Below are 19,511 nucleotides of genomic sequence, written 5' to 3'. Positions count from 1 at the left end.
AATTAAATTCTGTAACACTAAAAAGTATAAAATAAAAATACCGTAGTAAAAAAAGCTTTTTTAAAAACAAACCTCCTTTTGGTTTTGTATATAATATTATTTTAACTTCGTTGTACTATCTGTCTTCGATGGTACCAATAAAGGCTAGTAGCTCGCATTGTTGCCTCTCATGCTGATGCTCATGCGACGATCTGCCGTAGGAGGATATCCACATGCAGCAGCCGGTGGTGGAAAACGCCATCGTCGTGGTCTCGACAGATGACCGTCGGTAGAAGCTCTACCTCTGAACGGAACCGCTGCTTCCGGAGAAGTGCACCCGCACGGACCGTTGCTCGCAGTGCCGTCTACACTACTACTACCTTCAGACTTTTCATCCTCTTCTTCCAGTTCGACTTCAGTCCATCGTCTGCCTGAAATACAATGATTAAAGTATTGTTTCATCTCAGAAACTTTTTATTAAAATTGTAATGTAATTTGATTGGTACATTTCATACAGAGAATCACTATTTAGTATATTCTTACCCATTAAGAGAATCGGTGAGATGGCAGATCTGGAACTGTGATGGCATGGTAGACTGAGTGAACCATTGAGGGATGTCAACGACGGCGGTGTAGGCTCCGGGGAAGCTCCGGCTTCTCCCGGGGTTTCACTGCCTGATCTCTTCAATCGTGGACATTTTGCATGAACTCTCCAAAATCGACACACATCTCTGAATACAGACCATACCTAAAAATAAATTACAACATGTAAAATTGTTCCATTCTCCGTCAGAGACTCAGTTCTTGGTAAACTTTTCTTTAAAATGCTTTTATAAATAATTTGTTTTTAACAATTATTTAAAAAAAAATCGAATAGCTCAACGTTACTCGGAGGAATTAAAGTTGAAAATAATGAATTTTTCTATATGGCAATTATGGGTCTACGTGACGAGACAGAATGTTAAATTACAGAAAACACAAATATCGGAAGGCAAAGTTCGAAAATCGAAAGATCTTAAGTTGAAAGATAAAAAAAATATGGTGCATGGTAAACGGTACATTCTCACGTACATACTCATTTAATTTGCGCGAGCAGGATACAACAGGAGCAAGAGGAACATGCTTTTTCTTCCGTATTCTGCACGCGCACATTAATACGGGAGGAAAAGCCTGCTCCTCTTGTTACTGTTGTATCCTGCTCACGCAAATTAAGTGAGTATGTACCGTTTACCATGCACCATTTTTTTTGATCTTTCAACTTAAGATCTTTCGATTTTCGATATTTGCCTTCCGATATTTGCGTTTTCTGTAATTTAACATTCTGTCTCGTCACGGAGACCGGGCAATTATGTATGTAAATACATTTGTAGCCAGTTTAAAAATATTTAAATCAAGAATCTAAAGCTTTGATATTCAAAATATTATAATTTTAGAATAGTTAATAAATTAATTTTATCCGCATTTTGATGAAATACAGAAAGCTGTTGGTATTGTTACCCTTATTACCGATTATAAACGTCTGTTCATACCTATCCAGCACGACCCGTATCCTGCAGGTGTCATGCAAGTGCGGATAGTATTCTTTGGTACATTCTATATGGACGCGCGAATGCGTAAATGCGCATGCGCGAATGGAGTATGAATACTTCCATATAGTGTACCAAAGAATACTATCCGCACTTGCATGACACCTGCAGGATACGGGTCGTTCTGGATTGGTATGAACAGACCTTAATTCATGTTGTAACACTTTCAACGATTCAGTTTAATAATATTTTATTACTAGTATTGTGCCCGATGGAATATCATCGCATGGGTTATGGCATATTAAGCTATTAATTAAAAAAAAATGAAATGAAATGTGTCGGTCTTGTGTTCGATACCATTTAAATATATTTATGTTTAATACGAAAAAAAAGGTAAAAACTACCTACCTACTACCTACATATAAATAATATAAAATACCAATAGAAAATTAATTAAATAAATTTTCAATAGATGGCGCTAAATGCTCAGAGACTAATTTGCCTAGAGGAAACATTGGTTTATATAGAAGTTTTTCTTGATCTATTATTATATTCGTACGTTTTGTTGCCAGTGTCATATGCCTATGACGTACATATGTATGTCGAACGAAACGACTACCAGGGTGAAATCACGCAGGGAAGAACGGCACAGCGTGTGCTTGGCTCCCCGCTGATGGAGTTTTCCCACATTTCTTCAAATATGGGATACACCGTTATTAATCACTGTTAAGCAAGGATAAATACACGGATACAATTTTACCGAAAACACTCCAGGGGTTGACGGTGGGACGGTGTGTGCTGGGCGTGCTATGAATATATGCTGGGCATGCCACATTTTTTTCGCATTTTTAAAAGTTATGTATTAAAAATGGAAAATGCATTTTCGCATTTAAAACCACGTGCCTTGTTCCTTGCTGTGTGTTTTCGCCTTTATAGTACGGCAAGCGTTATCTTACATAGACACACATACACATACAGAGATACAGAATAGCGATATTATCGATGCGGTGCAAACGATCGCAAAGCCCAAGACAGACTGAACCACATATTAACGACACGTGTACCTTATGCGTGCGCACTGCTCGCACTTACACTAAGCGAAATCTACCCGAAGTCTCGACATACCTACCCTGTATACGTTTTGTGCTTCTGACACTTTAGTTCCGAATTTTTGCTTATTAAATTTTTAAAAACTCGCCAGAAAGATCCAACTCAATTTTAATAATTACCATTTTAATAATTGCATCTGTGCACATCGAAAGGTTACTCGTCATCTGATGTGCAATTTTTCATTCGTGAAGTCGAGAATTGCGTTTAAAGCAGCCATCCAGTTAATCTGTGGTTCAATCTGTCTGGCGCTTTTCGATCGCTTGCACCAAACCCCGATGTTATATATATGCTAAATATAAAAGAATAATCTGTTTTAATCTAAAGTTTACAAAGATTAAGTCTAATACCCATTAAAGTATGACATACATGTACGTATGTATACTTAAAATGGAATATTCAAGCGCCCACATAAAATAAAACTTAATTTTATACATTATTCAGCGTGCGGGTGAAATAAGGCTTTTTCGGGTCACATCTGATTATAATGTAAAAGTAGATTGAAAACGGGGCGAAACACTGTATAAGGATTAAGGATGAACATAAATTAGAGCTAATAACAGACATTATGGTTGGAATCTTACGGTTTTAATTAATGGCTTTCCCTCCTTTCGCGCTGAAATCTAGAATTTCCCGTCTTTTGTTCACCAGTCGGAATCGATACGCGGATATATTAATTCATACCTGTTCTATGCTTTCCCTGACTGATATTTCGTGGAAGCAGACGCATCCTATCTCCTTGCTTCTCCGTTGTCCTTCTTCGACTGACACCATCCTGTCTCCACCCTGGTCTGTCTTATTTCCGACCAACACTACGGGAACGTCCAACGCACTCTCCTGTAAAATAGATTGATTGAATAATTAAATCAGGTCACTGTCAATTACATATCCATTAAAACATGTAGTTGTGCTAAACAATGAGCTTGAAAAGTCCGATACGTCTGAAAGGATCAAATACTGAACACGCCCTTTTAATTATGACTATGCGCCACACGAGGAGTCGAAATAAATTGAATTAGACCGTAAGGACTACTTTGATACGTTCAAGAAAGGCGGAAAATCTACTTATTTCATTTAAACGTACATATATACATATGTACATATTTTATTTATTTATTTTTTACATATATACCAGGAAGGCCTTACGGGTAACATCAAACTCTGATAAGAAATGATCGAACCTGGAGTCACAAATCAAGGTCTGGCAAACAGCGGAACTCTAGTGGGACTTGAACCCGTGACCACTCTGCTCGAAATCATTGATCAGGAGGGCGCATTGGGGTTTGCCTGTTAGGTCTTCCTGGTATATATGTACATATACATATGTATGTAAAAATAAAATGTAATGTACATATTTATGTTGGACTAACTTTATCACAGTATCAATGTTTTTGTGAGGATTTAGAATAATGCGACTCATTAAATCAGCTCACACTACTATTAATATTTGTGCCGGTCGTTATGAAAGCCACAATTATTTCTTTATGACATAATTGGACGTAGGTGTCCAATTATATTGAATAATATTTTATTCTAAGCATTAATTCAAGTGTCAATAGTTAGATTATATGAGGTTCGAATAAAACCAAAACAAATTCTCACAAAAATTAAACAAATCTTTATAATATTGTAGTGTGGACATGAAGAGTGGATTCCGAAATCAAAATTAAAAAAAGGCAGCGAGTACTAGTAGAGATAATTTATTGTTCTTGATCCGTCGGCTAGCCAGCTATGAATTAATCACGGAACAAAACCGTCAAAACCGGTACACAACGTGTACTCTCAGCACAGAGAGCTCATTGGTCGATGGGTCGCGAGACCTTATTGGCTGTTGTATACAGCTTGTTGATACGTCGAGACCTTTTTGGCGCGATCAGGCGATTAGTGATGGTAAATCAGTGGTCCACGAGTACCTAAATTACCTAATCTCTACGTTAAAATATTATAAAATAAACTAGCTGAATTATAAAATAAACTAGCAATGCCAAATAACGCATGCAATTCCCGTTTCCGTTCCTGTTCCCGTTCCCTTTCCCGTTCCCTCTCCCGTTCCCGTTCCCGTTTCCATTCCCGTTCCCGTTCCCATTCCCATTTGTCGGAAAAACGCAGGCAGTGAACACGTTTGTAACAATTCAATTGTTTGTTTATTTTACCTAACAACGCAGGTTGCGACGTGAAAACTTTTGAAATTATTACGTTGCAATCACATTCATACCCATTTTTCCCGTTTCCGTTCCCGTTTTTTGGGCGATTTTTTTTCACAATAGTCTTCCCGGATATGCATACAACAAATCCTGAGAGTTCCATTGTAATCGGTTCAGTGGCTTAGGAGCCTATTCGATACAAACACACAGACATTCATTTTTATAAATATAGATAGAAGATAGATATAAAATTTAAATTTAATTATTTTATGAAGAGAAGAAATAGAATTATGACACAATTTTGAACCACTGTTACATATGTATTTATATACATATATATGTATGTACATATATGCATGTATTTATATATTTTATTAATAGAGTGAAAGTGCTGATTGATTTCTTATAATATTTACACAGAAATATGTAATGTAATTTATTTCGTTTGATATAAAGTGTTAGCAAAATACATATGTATGTATATCTATATCAAGATGTCATAAATACATATGTATCTTTCAGCAGCACAGCTTTCGAAACTACATTTATTACATAAACAATTATTTTCGGATTTATAAAAACTTTAACACTCTATAATAAGTGGAAAAATCCTTGAATGCTTCGAGCGTGACAGTGCTGAAAAGGCTTGCCAAGACTAACTATGTATTCCCAAGCAATTATATTCAAAAGCGACACTCTCTATACATATTGTCGATGCCAATTTTCAGTTTATTAAACTTTCATGCATTCACACATGTATGTATATTGTTTTAGAGTCGATGTAATTTATTATGATATAACTTGCATTATTGATGAAGTGTGATTTATCGCGGTTAGTTTCACCACCTGGAGAGAGATCAGACTTTTTTTCATGAAAAATATAAACAGTTCTGGCTTAGTTCCCATTTTGGCCCAATTTTCGACAACAACGATCTTGGCACTATTTCCAGACGGCCAGGTGATGATAACGTCGCGTTCGTTCGCATCTCACGCTCAGTAATAACAATTTGTATGATAATATCGTACATACAATTTTGCGGGGGTCTGTCTATACATATATATGTACATACATACATATACAAGGTGAAGCTTAAATGTTTGGACGAACAATATATTGAAAATATACATTTTTTAATCGACTTGCTAAATTAAACCAGACCATATGGTATAGATTTTTTTTTTACTTTATCTATGTACGTAGTAACAATGTGTTTTGTGATCATGCTACAATTTAACGAGATTTTAGCTGATTCGAACTCAGAATCGATCACTGATCACGTTTTCATGATCTAGAAAAAAATAAGTGTGTGTGTCTGTGTATTTTGAGGATTTATTGAACACCGTTTTTCCTATCAAACCGAAACATAGTATCTGTTATTAAAATTTTTATCGATATCACGTAAATGTTTTTCAAATTTTTAGGTTGACCGAAAATTGTACCTCCCCTTATAAGTGTCTTTTTTTGTCTAAGTTTTTAAATTCAATTATATCCCAAACGGCTAATTGAATCGGAGTGATTTTTTTTTACATGTAATAGAAATAATAATTTGTATAACCTTATATTTTTTTAATATTTTTTCCTAAGCTAGAAGTAGTACATTTACTCTAGAAAATCGAGGTTTTTTTATGTTTTCGCAGAAACCTTTTAGTTAATTGAACTGAAATTTCATATCTAGAATTTTAAGTTTAATACTAAGTTATGTATAAAATTTGGTAAGCATCCGTCAACCGGAAGTGGCAGTTTACTCTTGTTCGAATTTTCTTCCACCATTTTTTCGACCTTTGCAACACGTGTGCTCTTCACAAAAAAATTAAAAAAATCAAGTATAATTCTTGTATCAATATGATGAAAATAAAAAAAAATCAATAAATTTAATAAACCGGAAGTGGGATTTTTTTCTCTTAGAAAGGTTAAAAATGTTGTGCCCGTGATTCTTTCCACACCCCTAAACGTATCAAGCTGAAAATTTGTATTTGTATTTTTTATGTACTAACTTAGAGCTGATAAGGTGTTGATCAGTAATCGTAAACCGGAAGTAGTATTTTTTTTTAAAACAATATTTCATTATATAATTTTGACCTGTTAAATTATTTTTATCTTCTTGATATTTTATGTGTATAATATATATAGCGATATTAAGTAATGAAAAAAATTTAAATAAAATCCGATAACCGGGAGTAGAACTTTTGTCTTGTGTAAGTTTCCCTACATTTGCGCTCAATTTGTATCGAAAATGTTCTCATAGCCGATATGTGTGAACGTGTATGTAGGTTTGATTATCGAATTTTATGTATCCTTTTTACATTCCTCAAATACATACATATATAAAGTCGTGGGTTGATCACATCCGAATTTTTTTTCTTGAATATAATGACATTCAGATGAGCTCAGCACATTTTCGAACATTGTCCATCACTTTCTTTAGAATTATCATTAAAATCGACTACTGGATAGTTTGATGTCGACGATCATGTACTTTCCCTTTCAAAAGCAATATCTTTGAAATAAGATATGACATTTTGTATAAACATTTTGCAGATGAATTGTATGTTATTTATAGCGAAGAACCAAATTATTTCAGAAATTTGAGGAAAATTATGGATTTAGTCCAATAACGTGTCTAAGGTTGTTTTGATGTCTGATAGGCATCAACCGAGTTTTGAAGTCCACTGAAAATATATACTTTGTAGCATTGTTTTATCTAATGTAGTTTGTTGCTATTATTTAAGTGTTCGTTTTTAAGTTATTACTCGTTTGCTTGCTTTCGTCTTAAATTGTACTTACTTTTCCACTATTGGATCCCAGTCTGCGTCTCCTCTTGTTGTAGTTGATGAGAAATTTAAGCCGGTTGCATTCGTCGAAGGAGCACTTGTCCGTTACAGAATACACCAAGATGAAAGCCTCCGCCCATCGAATGTTTGCCTCCAGTGTTAAACATTCGCTTTCCTGAAAATGACAACAATTAAACAGAGTAAAATTACAATTTAAACGAAGTGATGCCGTTTGCAGAGAGGAATTTAATTTGTGAGCCGTTTGAAAGTTGTCGATGTGCCCAAACGAACGTCGGAGAAGTAAGTTTTCCGGTGTCCGTATTAAATTAATGAGAAAAGTTCGACGCAAAAATGAGAAACGCTCCCGTCTGCGGTTCTCTCGCAGTTCGCGGAAAACTTTTAAGTCAACTTGACGAATCGGTTAGAAAAAAAAACTGCAATTGACAGTGAAATATGGACTGTTTCAATAAACGAACAAAAGTATAACTAAACATCTTTTAGAAAAGTACACATAGAATTGTATATATGTTTGTTTGTACACATAAAGCCTTAATCCCTAGAAGGATCTATGAAAAACTTTAGATCTTGATAAGTTTGCGAATGAATTTTTATTGGTTAGAACATTTATTGTATGAGGAAGAATGAAATGAAATGATAGTATGGTTTAATGCACGACTGTTTAATTTGACGGTCGGGAAGGAATTTAAGTGGTGGCCACCAACTTGGTCGAATCGGTCCCAACTTACAGGATGGCGACCCAAACTCAACCATGGTAATTGGATTATTAGTCACATTGCGGTGATCAAAAAGACAATTTTTGCCATTAAAATCGCGAATAAGCAATATTTGGCACTCAAGTTCTCGTTAGTATGATAGTTATCGTTAGTATGATGGACTTTTAGGCTGCCAGATGTTCCGTTATAGAGATTTTAGTGACTTTGTGACCAGTAATCACCGAACCCTCAACCATATCGTACAGGCCCTACAAAAGGAATGATGTGTTTTTCAATAAAAAAAAGTTTGCTAAATAACATATGTATAGTGCGAAAAAGATAAAGTGATAGGCGTTTAAACAATTAAAATCTGGTGGTGGTGGACGGGTTTAAAGACGGGTGGGTGGCGGAAAGTCAAACATATAATTAGCCAGCAGCATAGCTCGGACGTTAAGCTTCTGCTTACCGTCAAGAAGGTGCCGGGTTCTATCCCTGAATGAAAATGAATTTTTCAGAGTATGCTGTTGGTCAGACCTGGATTTGTGACTCCAGGTTGATCGTTTCCTATCAGAGTTTGCCAATTTTCTCTGATTTCATTGTTGAAACGGTTCCCGGAAAAAAAATTGGCTAAAAATCCTTCCTACCTACTATGTCACCACTATTTGAAAAATTTGATTGATGTACAATAAAAATTTATGTACAATTCATAGATGTCTCGTTAATTTGCGAGTTTTTTCAGTGTCTCGCAATTCAACGACTTATAATAAAAATGCTGTATTTGTATTTGTAATTGGCCAGGAAGGCGCATTGGGATTTACCTGTAAGGCCTTCCTGGTATATATGTAAAAATAAAATAAAATAAAATAAAATAAGGCTATAAAACGTCAACGTCTTTTTTTTTGCATTTTTAATTTATTAAGTCTATTATGAATATTTCTCACCATCGAACTGGCGGAATCGATTTAAATTTCTATCGGTGATCAATCCGCGCAAAATGTCAAAGTTTCAAGCCGATCGGAAGAATGTAGGAATTAGTGAAACATAGCATAAATAGCCTTGTAATAAGGCATATCATTATCCGTGCGCGGACTTTTGCCGAATGGACACTTGGCCGACGGACGTTAGGCCGAATGGATACTTGGCCGACGGACGTTAGACCGAATGGACACTTGGCCGACGGACGTTAGGCCGATGGATAATTGGCTGAGCGCACATTAAGCCGACGGACGATTGACCCAACGTACATTTGGTTGATTTACATTTTTAATTTATTTCTAATTAGCAGTAGATGGCGAAAGATGATGAAAAAATAGATAAATAAAATAAAGATAAAATATCGTTGCTGATTGATATTTTATTAATTTTAATTATAATGTAATTGCCAGCAGCATGGCTCGGTGGCTGGGCTTTTGCCTAGGGCTGAAAGGGCGCCGGGTTCGATCCCGTGAGTTGACTTCGATTGAAAACAATTTATTCCGAGTTATCTGTATTGCTGCTAAGTCGATCGTTTCCTATCAGAGTTTGACAATTTTTCTGATTTCATTGTTGAAGCGGTTCCTCCATTAAATTGGCTAAAACCCCATCCTATCCACTATTTGAGTATGATTTATGTACAATAAAAATTATGTACAAAATTCATAGATGTCTCGCTAATATCGAGTTCTTCAGTGTTTCGTAATTCAGCGACTTGTGTAATAAAAATGATGCATTGCCATTAAGGCGCATTGGTTTTTACATTTTAGGACTTCCTGGTATATATGTACATATGTATATACGTAAAAAAACATTGCTTTGTTAAAAATAGTATAAAAATGAAATTGATACAAAATACAATAATGACGCCCACATACATATTTACTTTCGTTAGGTGCCACCTGGATATTAAGTGTCTTAAACAACGTTTTTATCGTCTACTATTTACTAAATACAAATATTATTTTCAAATAGTGTTGTATTTTGATCGATTTTGAAAAAGAAGCGCATTTTTTTTTAAATAAAACGATAAAAATGAATAATTGTGTAATGAAGTTATTCAAAACTCACTAAAAATAGATACAATATTAGAATATATCAAAAATCACTCCGTTCGTCGGCCTAATGTCCACTCGGACAATCATCCATCGGCCATGTGTCCATTCGGTCAATAGTCCGTCACCCTTCATTATCCTTTCAAAACAGAGCCATCAAACAGAGGAAAAGTTCAAGAATATGTGCAAAGCCATTGAGGGTTCCTTTCTGGATAATGTAAAAGACGTATAAGTCCCCAGTTGTCTATTGTTTGTTAGTATACTGTTGTTTACACTTAAAGAAGATAAGCTATCTTGAATATTTTATAACTACACTGTGGAGTGGATACTAAAACAACTCAATAAGACATTTCAATTGCGACCGAATAAAAAATTTAGACAGTGTTGGAATAGGTATATGTAGAATTGCAAAAAGTCAAAACTACGTATGTAGGTATAAAATATCATAAAACCGTTCCGTATCTCGGGCAATTATATTGAAAGGTGTTCGAAGGCGAGAGAGAGCTTCGAGTGAAATTCGGAAAATCCTTCAAATATTGACCGTAAAATATCAAATGACTCACGTGTGGTTGTCCAGCTGTGTCCAATATGTCAAAGTACACCATCTCATCATCCATAACTGTGTGGAATGCATAAACTTTCTCCAGACTGGGATCGTACTCTCCGATGAATCTGCGCGTGATAAATCTGACTACCATTGCTGAAAAATATGAAACATATATATATAAATCACCACTAAAAACGAACGGTTTTGTGTTTAAGTCACGAACAAAAACCAGAACACTGTTCCGAAATTAATAAAACGACAAATAAATAAGACCGTACTGTAACAGATGGCATTTTTCTACTCGCAGATACATAAATCTGTTCAAATTCGGCTCTTAATTTATCACCAAGAATTCGTTTGGCTTTAATTAAACTCGCAAAGCTTTTTCTTCCCTGAGGATATTGTAGGCAGAGGCACGTTGCGAATATGGTTAATAGTGTATTCGACCGAGCCAAGCGAGTAAAGCTCGAGGAAAAGCCGGAAAATTCGCATGACATTGTAAGAATGCCCCAGCGTATATTATGCAAGGATTTAAATATCTCAGAAGCGTACTACGAAGTTGATGCAAATATATAAATAAATCGAAAGCTTGTGTATGATTCATTTTTATTTACAAACAGGCGTTATCTGCACGCGTAAAGCTATAAAAAAGGATAATTAATTCTTTATCAGACAATCGATGTTGTATAGTTAAGCCGGTACTACTCGAACCACCACTTAATCTATCGTATATGGAAAATATGTAAAATGAGATAAAATGGTTACGAATCTCAAATTATTTTGAGGTAAAAAAATCCATCACTTTAGAGGTATACGTGGTCGGCTTATCAATAATTCAGATTACACTTATTTACGGTCTCAGGATTTGCTCCTCAAACGTGACGGCTTCTCTCTTCCACTCACTCGGGTTTTCTTTTTTTATTCTCTCACGTCTTTAATGCGGCTGAAAAAAATTATCGATACTTCCGTGTTTCTTATTTACTCGGGTTGAAATGAAAATATCAATCTTTAAATTATTCTATACGTTTCGTAGTGATTGTATTAATGCTCGCTTAATTGCTCCAGGCCTAATGAAATACCTGGAATACTTGATGCTCGGGAAAATGCGAATTTTCCTCATCAGTGCAAGTGTCACGTAAACAACTCGCATTTGGCTCGAATGGGCACTCGTCTATTGTGTATTCATGTGATAGCTTTTTCATTTGAAGCACATCATACTTAAATTATGACGTAATAAAGTCTAGCAGATATTAAGTTTCATCTTTTCTGTGAATATTACATTCTAAATACGAGTAAAATTTCTATTCTTCAATATAACTTTGTGTATACGGTCGAAGCTATGTAGTGTCAGTAGTACTCTAGAGAGTTCTCAATTGTAATTATCAAGTTTTATAAGGCTTAAATTTTAAAATACGGCAGTCAGCAGTGAATGTGTTAATATTTAAAATGCTATCAATTTTTACAAGAGGAATTCTTATAAAATTTCTTAACCATGTTTTTATTTTAATTTTATTTAATGAATGATACTGGTATCAAAAAGTCTAATTAGTTATTCGATATTGTAAAGAGTTTGCTTCCATAAGGGCAATTCATTACCTTTGTGAAGCCGTTGAACAACTTCTGAGACAAAATTTTCGTTGAAGCGAAAGCTGTGCCCTAATTTAGTACCCTTTGAAATTGGGAAAACAAAATTCGATTTGAATCCTTTACATAATATTGCCAATTTGATTTTTAAAACGGAACTAATAAGTTCAATACTATGTATGTATATGTGGATATTATACGACGAACCTATCCAATTGTATATAATCGTTTGCCTATAAGAAAGCTCGAAAAAATATGTGAAATATTGTAGAAGTCACCGTCATATGATCTAAGGTTGTTAACTAGTAAAAGACGATGTGATGTATCATAAAAATATAGTAATACGATAGAGACTGTGCATTAAAATGGACTTAAATCACTTTTACGATCTTGTGACTTTAGAGATGTGACCCTTTTCCGAGTTGAATGATATTTGAGCTGAGCTTTTCATACGCTTTTGTAAGCACGTTCCATTTTTTTAAATTGAAAATTGAATTTTATTCTCCCTCTTACGTTCGTCTAGTGGATTTGTAAGACCAAAATGTCAGGTCTTACGTCACAAATCGTATGGATTAAAAACCACTCAGTGTGCCCGAGTGCTATGAAAATTTTCTTGTAAAAATATTTACTCATTTTATTTGAATTCGCATATCAATTAAAATTAAAGTGATTTTTCGTGAAATATTTACAGAAATTCTAACGAAATGTTCGCAGCTTTTATTTATAGAAATTAAATTAAAATGGTATTTAATTATTCAGTAGCTTTAAATAAAATTAACGTTCTTTACACTTGGAGCATCAGAAAAACGTTCAGTAAGTGTATGCACATATGTATATCGATTAGTCAGTATTTTAATTAAATGGTCAATTAATTTGGACAATACATATACATATTTGTAATTTTAAATATGAAGTTCTATTGTGCCATTTATTACGAAAATTAAATAAATTTTTGAAGTTTAAAATACATTAATGATAAGTTTATGTTGTCTGGTAACCCGCGCTCATTATTATTTTCATAATTAGATGTGATTTTTGAGCGGAATTTTGATCATATTTTCTATTCGGGCCTCACATGGATTTTATAGTCTTAGGAGAATTTCTTTATATGACCAAATATAAAAAAAAAATTGGTATACGGACACGATTTAAAGGTAATATAATTAGTACACCTCCAGATTTTACATTTTTTCATTTATTAGCCAGCAGTATGGCTCGGTGGTTGCTTTTATTTTTGGCACCGAGAGGTTACTGGGTTCGATCCTGTGCTAATCTTTAATACTGCTGGTCAGACTTACATAGATATTTGTGACTCCAAGTTGATCGTTTCCTATCAGAGTTGGCCAATCTGATTTTATTGTTGAAACGGTTCCTCCATTAAATTGGCAAAAAAACTAGCCTACCCGCTATATCACAAATATCTGAATTTGATCAGTACGCTTGGACAACTGATCATTTAGAATATCAAATGATTATTTCGAAATATTGTTATTATTGACAATTTAGTATTTTTGTTGATCAAAAGCTGAATAAATTACTGATCGATTAAATACACGCCATTAATAACTGAATAAATATATTATTGCTAATTAAAATATCATAGTTGTTGTTATTATTGTATCTACATCTACAGGAATGTTTGCATAAGCGATGCGATATTGCAAAGTGAAAAGCACATCTCAGACGTGAATTTTAAAGAAAAGCGGAAAAGTTTGCAAATATGTTTTCCTGCAGAACGAGAACCCATTTTTCTTCGTTTGTGGATGTCGTTCCGTTTCACTCGGAAAACAGAAATAAGGGAAAACCCTACTCGACAAATCCTTTTGCTAGCAGTTGCAGAATATTTTTCTTCAATAAGAAAATGTCTCGCAGTAAACATACCCTTTAAACTTTCACAGAATAATTTTAGCAGCATAAAGCAACTTCGACCTCGAGCAAACTTCACAAATGTAATGAATAAATTTGCGCACATTTCGTAACGATGATTCCAAACGTAATTCGCACAAAGGGAAAGCACCCATATTGTATGCTTTGAAACTACATATGTACATGCAATGTTAATATGGACTGTTCAATACTCACAAATACACCCTATGGAAACAATCAATCTTAATAAATCATAAGTCGGATGGTTATGTGTAGACACAAATTGACGTTTGGCAATCTGTATGACATATCTACTACGTATATAGCGAATGTAATAAATATTTCGCAATTCAAACAATGATGTATGAGCCATGGAGAGGGCTAACGTACTGCCGCAGTGGCCGCTGTTGAAATCCTCTGAGGGGTGATTACTCTCCAGATATCCATTGAATGACATAATATAGCCCTTCAGTTATACAAAAGGTGGTTGTTGTAAAAAAAAATTAATCAATGTAAAAATCGAATGACTTTTTACGGAAAATAACATCATTAGCGGTGATGATGATATAGTACACGGTTCTAGGACACTTACCCCCTGGACATCAACCCCCCGTGCAAATACCCCCCCTCCTCCGTCAAGGATAAAAATATTTTATAAAAATTGACAGTACCTTTAATAAAAAGTCAGTATCAATGTCAATTTATTTCAGCCAGAACAATACAAATTCAGAAATACAGATATTAATAATGTATATCAGATTCTTTATAAATAACCAATAATCAATAATAAAAAAACAGTAATCAATAATAATAATATAAAATATTCAAAACTCCAAAAACAGTTGTATTTTAATCTCTTTTTGGTTTCCTTTTCTCGATTTTACAAATTCCATCATGGATAGTCTAAAAATATTTAAAGTATAATAATGTAACGTATACTAAAAGGAGCCGCCATTGTAATTGGTTTCGAGGATTATCTCCAGGCTTAAGTGCAAGTCGGTTAAAATTGAGATACCCCCGAATGCGCTTAGCGAGGGTAGTGGTAACTCGGTCGCATTCCCGTGGAGTTCTTAGAACTGAAAACGCCAAAGCGTGGGTCTGCTCAGGGCATCTTCGACGTCCGGTTACTTCCCACGCTTTGGCTATGTAGTCCGAGTTACCGCTACCCCCACTAAGTGCATTCGGGGGTATCTCATTGTTAGCCGACTTGCACTTAAGCCTGGAGATAATCCTCGAAACCAATTATAACGGCGGCTCCTTTTAGTATACGCTGCAATAATAATAATATATACCTCGATTAAAATTTAATTCAATACCACAGAACGCAAACGCTAACTGGTGACTAGAAGTTTTTTAAATTGATATTTATTCTATTTACAACAATAAATTGAAATTAAATATCTAATCTATAATTTGGAAAGAGACTTTGTATGTAAATATCCTTGGTCGTCATCGTCCGTAGATCGGTGACGTCATCGAACACGTGATTCGATTTTTTTTTTTTCGATCCATGGGCGCCGATTTTTTTTTTCGTTTCAATGGATTCACCCCCGCGGGGGCGCAAGGCGAGTAGTTTCATGGGGCCCCGCCAGGGGCGCCACAAGGGGCGCAGCCTCATGGGGCGCAGCCCCATGGGGCTCAAAAGGGGGCGCAGCTTTATGGGGCACAGCCTTATCGGCCGCAGCCTTATGGGGCGCAACCTTATGGGGCGCAGTCTTATGGGGCGCAGCCTTATGGGGCGCTGTCTTATGGGGCGCAGCCTTAGGGGCGCAGTCTTATGGGGCGCCGCCTTATGGGGCGCCGCCTTAGGGGCGCAGCCTTATGGGGCGCCGCCTTATGGGGCGCCGCCTTATGGGGCGCCGCCTTATGGAGCTAAGCCACATGGGGCCCCGAAGGGGGCGCAAGGGGGCGCAGCCTCATGGGGCGCAGCCCCATGGGGCCCCAAAGGGGGCGTAGCCTCATAGGGCGTAGCCCCATGGGGCTCCGAAGGGGGTGCAGGGGGGCGGAGCCTCATGGGGCCCCGAAGGGGGCGCAGCCTCATGGGGCGTAGCCTTATGGTGTCTTATGGGGCACAGTCTTATGGAGCTTAGCTGCATGCGGCCCCGAAGGGGGCGCAGCCTCATGGGGCGCAGCCCCATGGGGCCCCAAAGGGGGCGCAGCCCCATGGGGCACCAAAGGGGGCGCAGCCTCATGGGGCCCCGAAGGGGGTGCAGCCTCATTGGGCCCCAAAGGGGGCGCAGCCCCATGGGGCCCCGAAGGGGGCGCAGGGGGGCGCAGCCTCATGGGGCGCCGCCTTATGGGGCGCTGCCTTATAGGGCGCTGTCTTATGGGGCGCAGCCTTATGGGGCGCCGCCATATGGGGCGCTGCCTTATGGGGCGCCGCCTTATGGGGCGCCGCCTTATGGAGCTTAGCCGCATGGGGCCCCGAAGGGGGCGCAGCCTCATGGGGCGAAGCCCCATGGGGCGCAGCCTTATGAGGCGAAGCCCTAAACGGCAACTGATCATCGGGGCGAAGCCCTTGACGGCATTTAATCATGGGGACGCGGAGGGGCGAAGCCCTAATAGGCATTAACTAAGGGGGGCGAAGCCCTAGGCGGCATTTAATCATGAGAGTGCGGAGGGGCGAAGCCCCAAAAGGCATTAGTTAAGGGGGGCGAAGCCCTAAACGGCATTTAATAATGGGGGCGCGGAGGGGCGAAGCCCTAAAAGGCATTAACTAGGGGGGGCGAAGCCCTAGACGGCATTTAATCATGGGGGTGCGGAGGGGCGAAGCCCTAAAAGGCATTTACTAAGGGGGGCGAAGCCCTAAACGGCAATTAATCTTGGGGGCGCGGGGGGCGAAGCCCTAAAAGGCATTAACTAGGGGGGCGAAGCCCTAGACGGCATTTAATCATGGGGGTGCGGAGGGGCGAAGCCCTAAAAGGCATTAACTAAGGGGGGCGAAGCCCTAGACGGCTTTGAATCATGGGGGCGCGGAGGGGCGAAGCCCTAAAAGGCATTAGCTAAGGGGGGCGAAGCCCTAAACGGCAATTAATCTTGGGGGCGCGGGGGGCGAAGCCCTAAAAGGCATTAACTAGGGGGGGCGAAGCCCTAGACGGCATTTAATCATGGGGGTGCGGAGGGGTGAAGCCCTAAAAGGCAACTGATCATGGGGGCGAAGCCCTAAACGGCAATTGCTCATGGGGCGTGGAGGGGCGAAGCCCTAGAAGGCAAAGGCTCAGGGGGGTGCCGAGGGCGAAGCCCTAGAAGGCAAAAAAAAAAATTTGATTTTTTTTTTGATTTTTTTAAATTTTTTTTTTATTTTTTTTTTGATTTTTTTTTAAAATTTTTTTAAAATTTTTTTTTTAAATTTTTAAATTTTTTTTTTTTTTTTTAATTAAATTCGCTTAGTCATGTTTAAGCGGTTTATATTATAAACACTGAGCGAAGCCGGGTAATACAGCTAGTATTATATAAATTGACATTCAATATGCTCTACCACACTCAATTTATTATTATTTGTTACTTTACTTTATAATTAATTATTAATTATTTATTAATATTTTTAAACAATTTTTATCCATGGCGAGGGTTATTTTCATGGGTGGTTAATGTCCAGGGGGTTTTTGGCATAAATAACATATTTTAAAAAATACATAAAATTAAATTTGGAGACTAACTTTCAATCGATATGGGAGAATTGATAACAAATCTTTAATACTTATTTTATTTTAGCGGTATTTTATTTTAGCGGTATTTTAAAACACAATTTGTTGTTCAGCACAGTATTGCTTCAAAGTTGTGCGATAAATGTATGAAAGTCCCTTAAATGTCCTTAATAAACGAAACTCTCGTCAATTCCAATTATGCTTACGAAATAAATTTACTCGTAGAAAGCAATGCTAAATGAATCTCAATTAAATAGCAACTTTGGTGTTTTCACTTCGGCGAGAATCCTTAGGTTAGTACTTACATACATAGTTTTGCATTTAAACAAAGTGGGTGAATCCAATTTGACCTCGGTGTATTTTTCTTTTTTTTTTACCGATGGAAATAGGGAAGTAATGGTGGAAAGTGTTCGATTTGTACGTCTGATGAATAATGTATGGTAATATGTATTGTCGACTTACCAGTTTTCCCGACACCGCCTTGACCCAAAACCATAACTTTGATGGGCTTGGGTCTGGCGCCCAGACCAAGCTTTGCCAACGAAGATTTGGGAGATGTCGTGTTCATATCACAACAGTGTATAACTCTTCATATGACGATGTAATCTGAAACGACACGAAAAACACATTAACAACATTCCGGGGCGGGGGCGAACGGCTAGATTGGTTTGCGAAAAATGCGATGAATTTTCTTTTGATGAAAATCATTCCATTCCCATTAAAGTGCGACACAACGTGAGAAGAATGAAATATATATTGTATAGGTATATTGTGATCAATTGCCTTTCATACTAAATTTGTAATACGCTATAATCGACTTTGAACGTCACAACTTCATTATAAGACACGCGTTAAATCACTCGGAAAAGGGTACTTCCCATCTATGTACATATGCAAAGGTTTGCTTTTACATATATGCCAAGTAGTCTGGATTAGTCAAACGTTGTGGAAATTTCACTATATATAGTACAAAAAAAAACTTATATATTATACATATTTCACTCTCCACTGAGATCTATCGAAAACAAATATATATACATATGTTCATATTTTATTTAACGCTATTCATTTTTACTATAGGTGGCATTACAGGTAGCCCCAAAGTGACACATATGGTCAAACTTGTACATAAATACATCACCTCTTGTTGCCAATTAGGCCTAAAACAAACGTGCTCATGAACTCCCTCCTCTCGAGAGCTGTTCGACTCCTTAACTTACAGGCACATTCCTTGTATCCCTTCAATACCAGTTATGTTGAGTTAGTCGAACAGATCTTACATAGCACGACGTGTGTAGTTATCATTATTATTTATTATTTTTGTTATTCTTGTTTTATATACTCACACAGTCAAGTCTCTGTGGTATTTATTTTTTAAATAAAATAAAATAAACATATTCTACAATGAAGGTATACATATTTAACAATCAACAAATTCAGATTTGCGATGAATTTCCGAGAAACGGGGGGGGGGGGGGTTGGATGCTGATTTTATTGCATGCGTTACAACAATTAAGTTGAATAAAATGGAAAAACCTAAAAGAAGACGGTCGATCTGGATTTAAAAGCCATCCAGATCTTGCCAGAGGCGTATATAAA

The 19,511-nt window shown here is 36.9% G+C and overlaps 1 protein-coding gene across 1 annotated transcript; it reads right to left on the bottom strand.

Annotated features, from left to right (window-relative positions):
• Positions 1 to 144: 144 nt before the first annotated feature.
• LOC143921584 (ras-related and estrogen-regulated growth inhibitor-like protein) lies at positions 145 to 18,480 on the bottom strand. The gene is made up of 6 exons (XM_077444935.1): positions 18,375 to 18,480; positions 10,832 to 10,968; positions 7,542 to 7,703; positions 3,297 to 3,449; positions 523 to 727; positions 145 to 410 (listed from the first exon to the last, which is right to left on the bottom strand). The coding sequence occupies exons 1-6, from the start codon at positions 18,478 to 18,480 to the stop codon at positions 145 to 147; spliced, it is 1,029 nt and encodes a 342-aa protein (XP_077301061.1).
• Positions 18,481 to 19,511: the final 1,031 nt, after the last annotated feature.

The sequence above is a fragment of the Arctopsyche grandis genome, chromosome 13 (assembly GCF_051622035.1).
Source record: "Arctopsyche grandis isolate Sample6627 chromosome 13, ASM5162203v2, whole genome shotgun sequence".
Lineage (NCBI taxonomy): Eukaryota > Metazoa > Arthropoda > Insecta > Trichoptera > Hydropsychidae > Arctopsyche > Arctopsyche grandis.
This window is presented reverse-complemented; position numbering and strand designations above follow the sequence as displayed.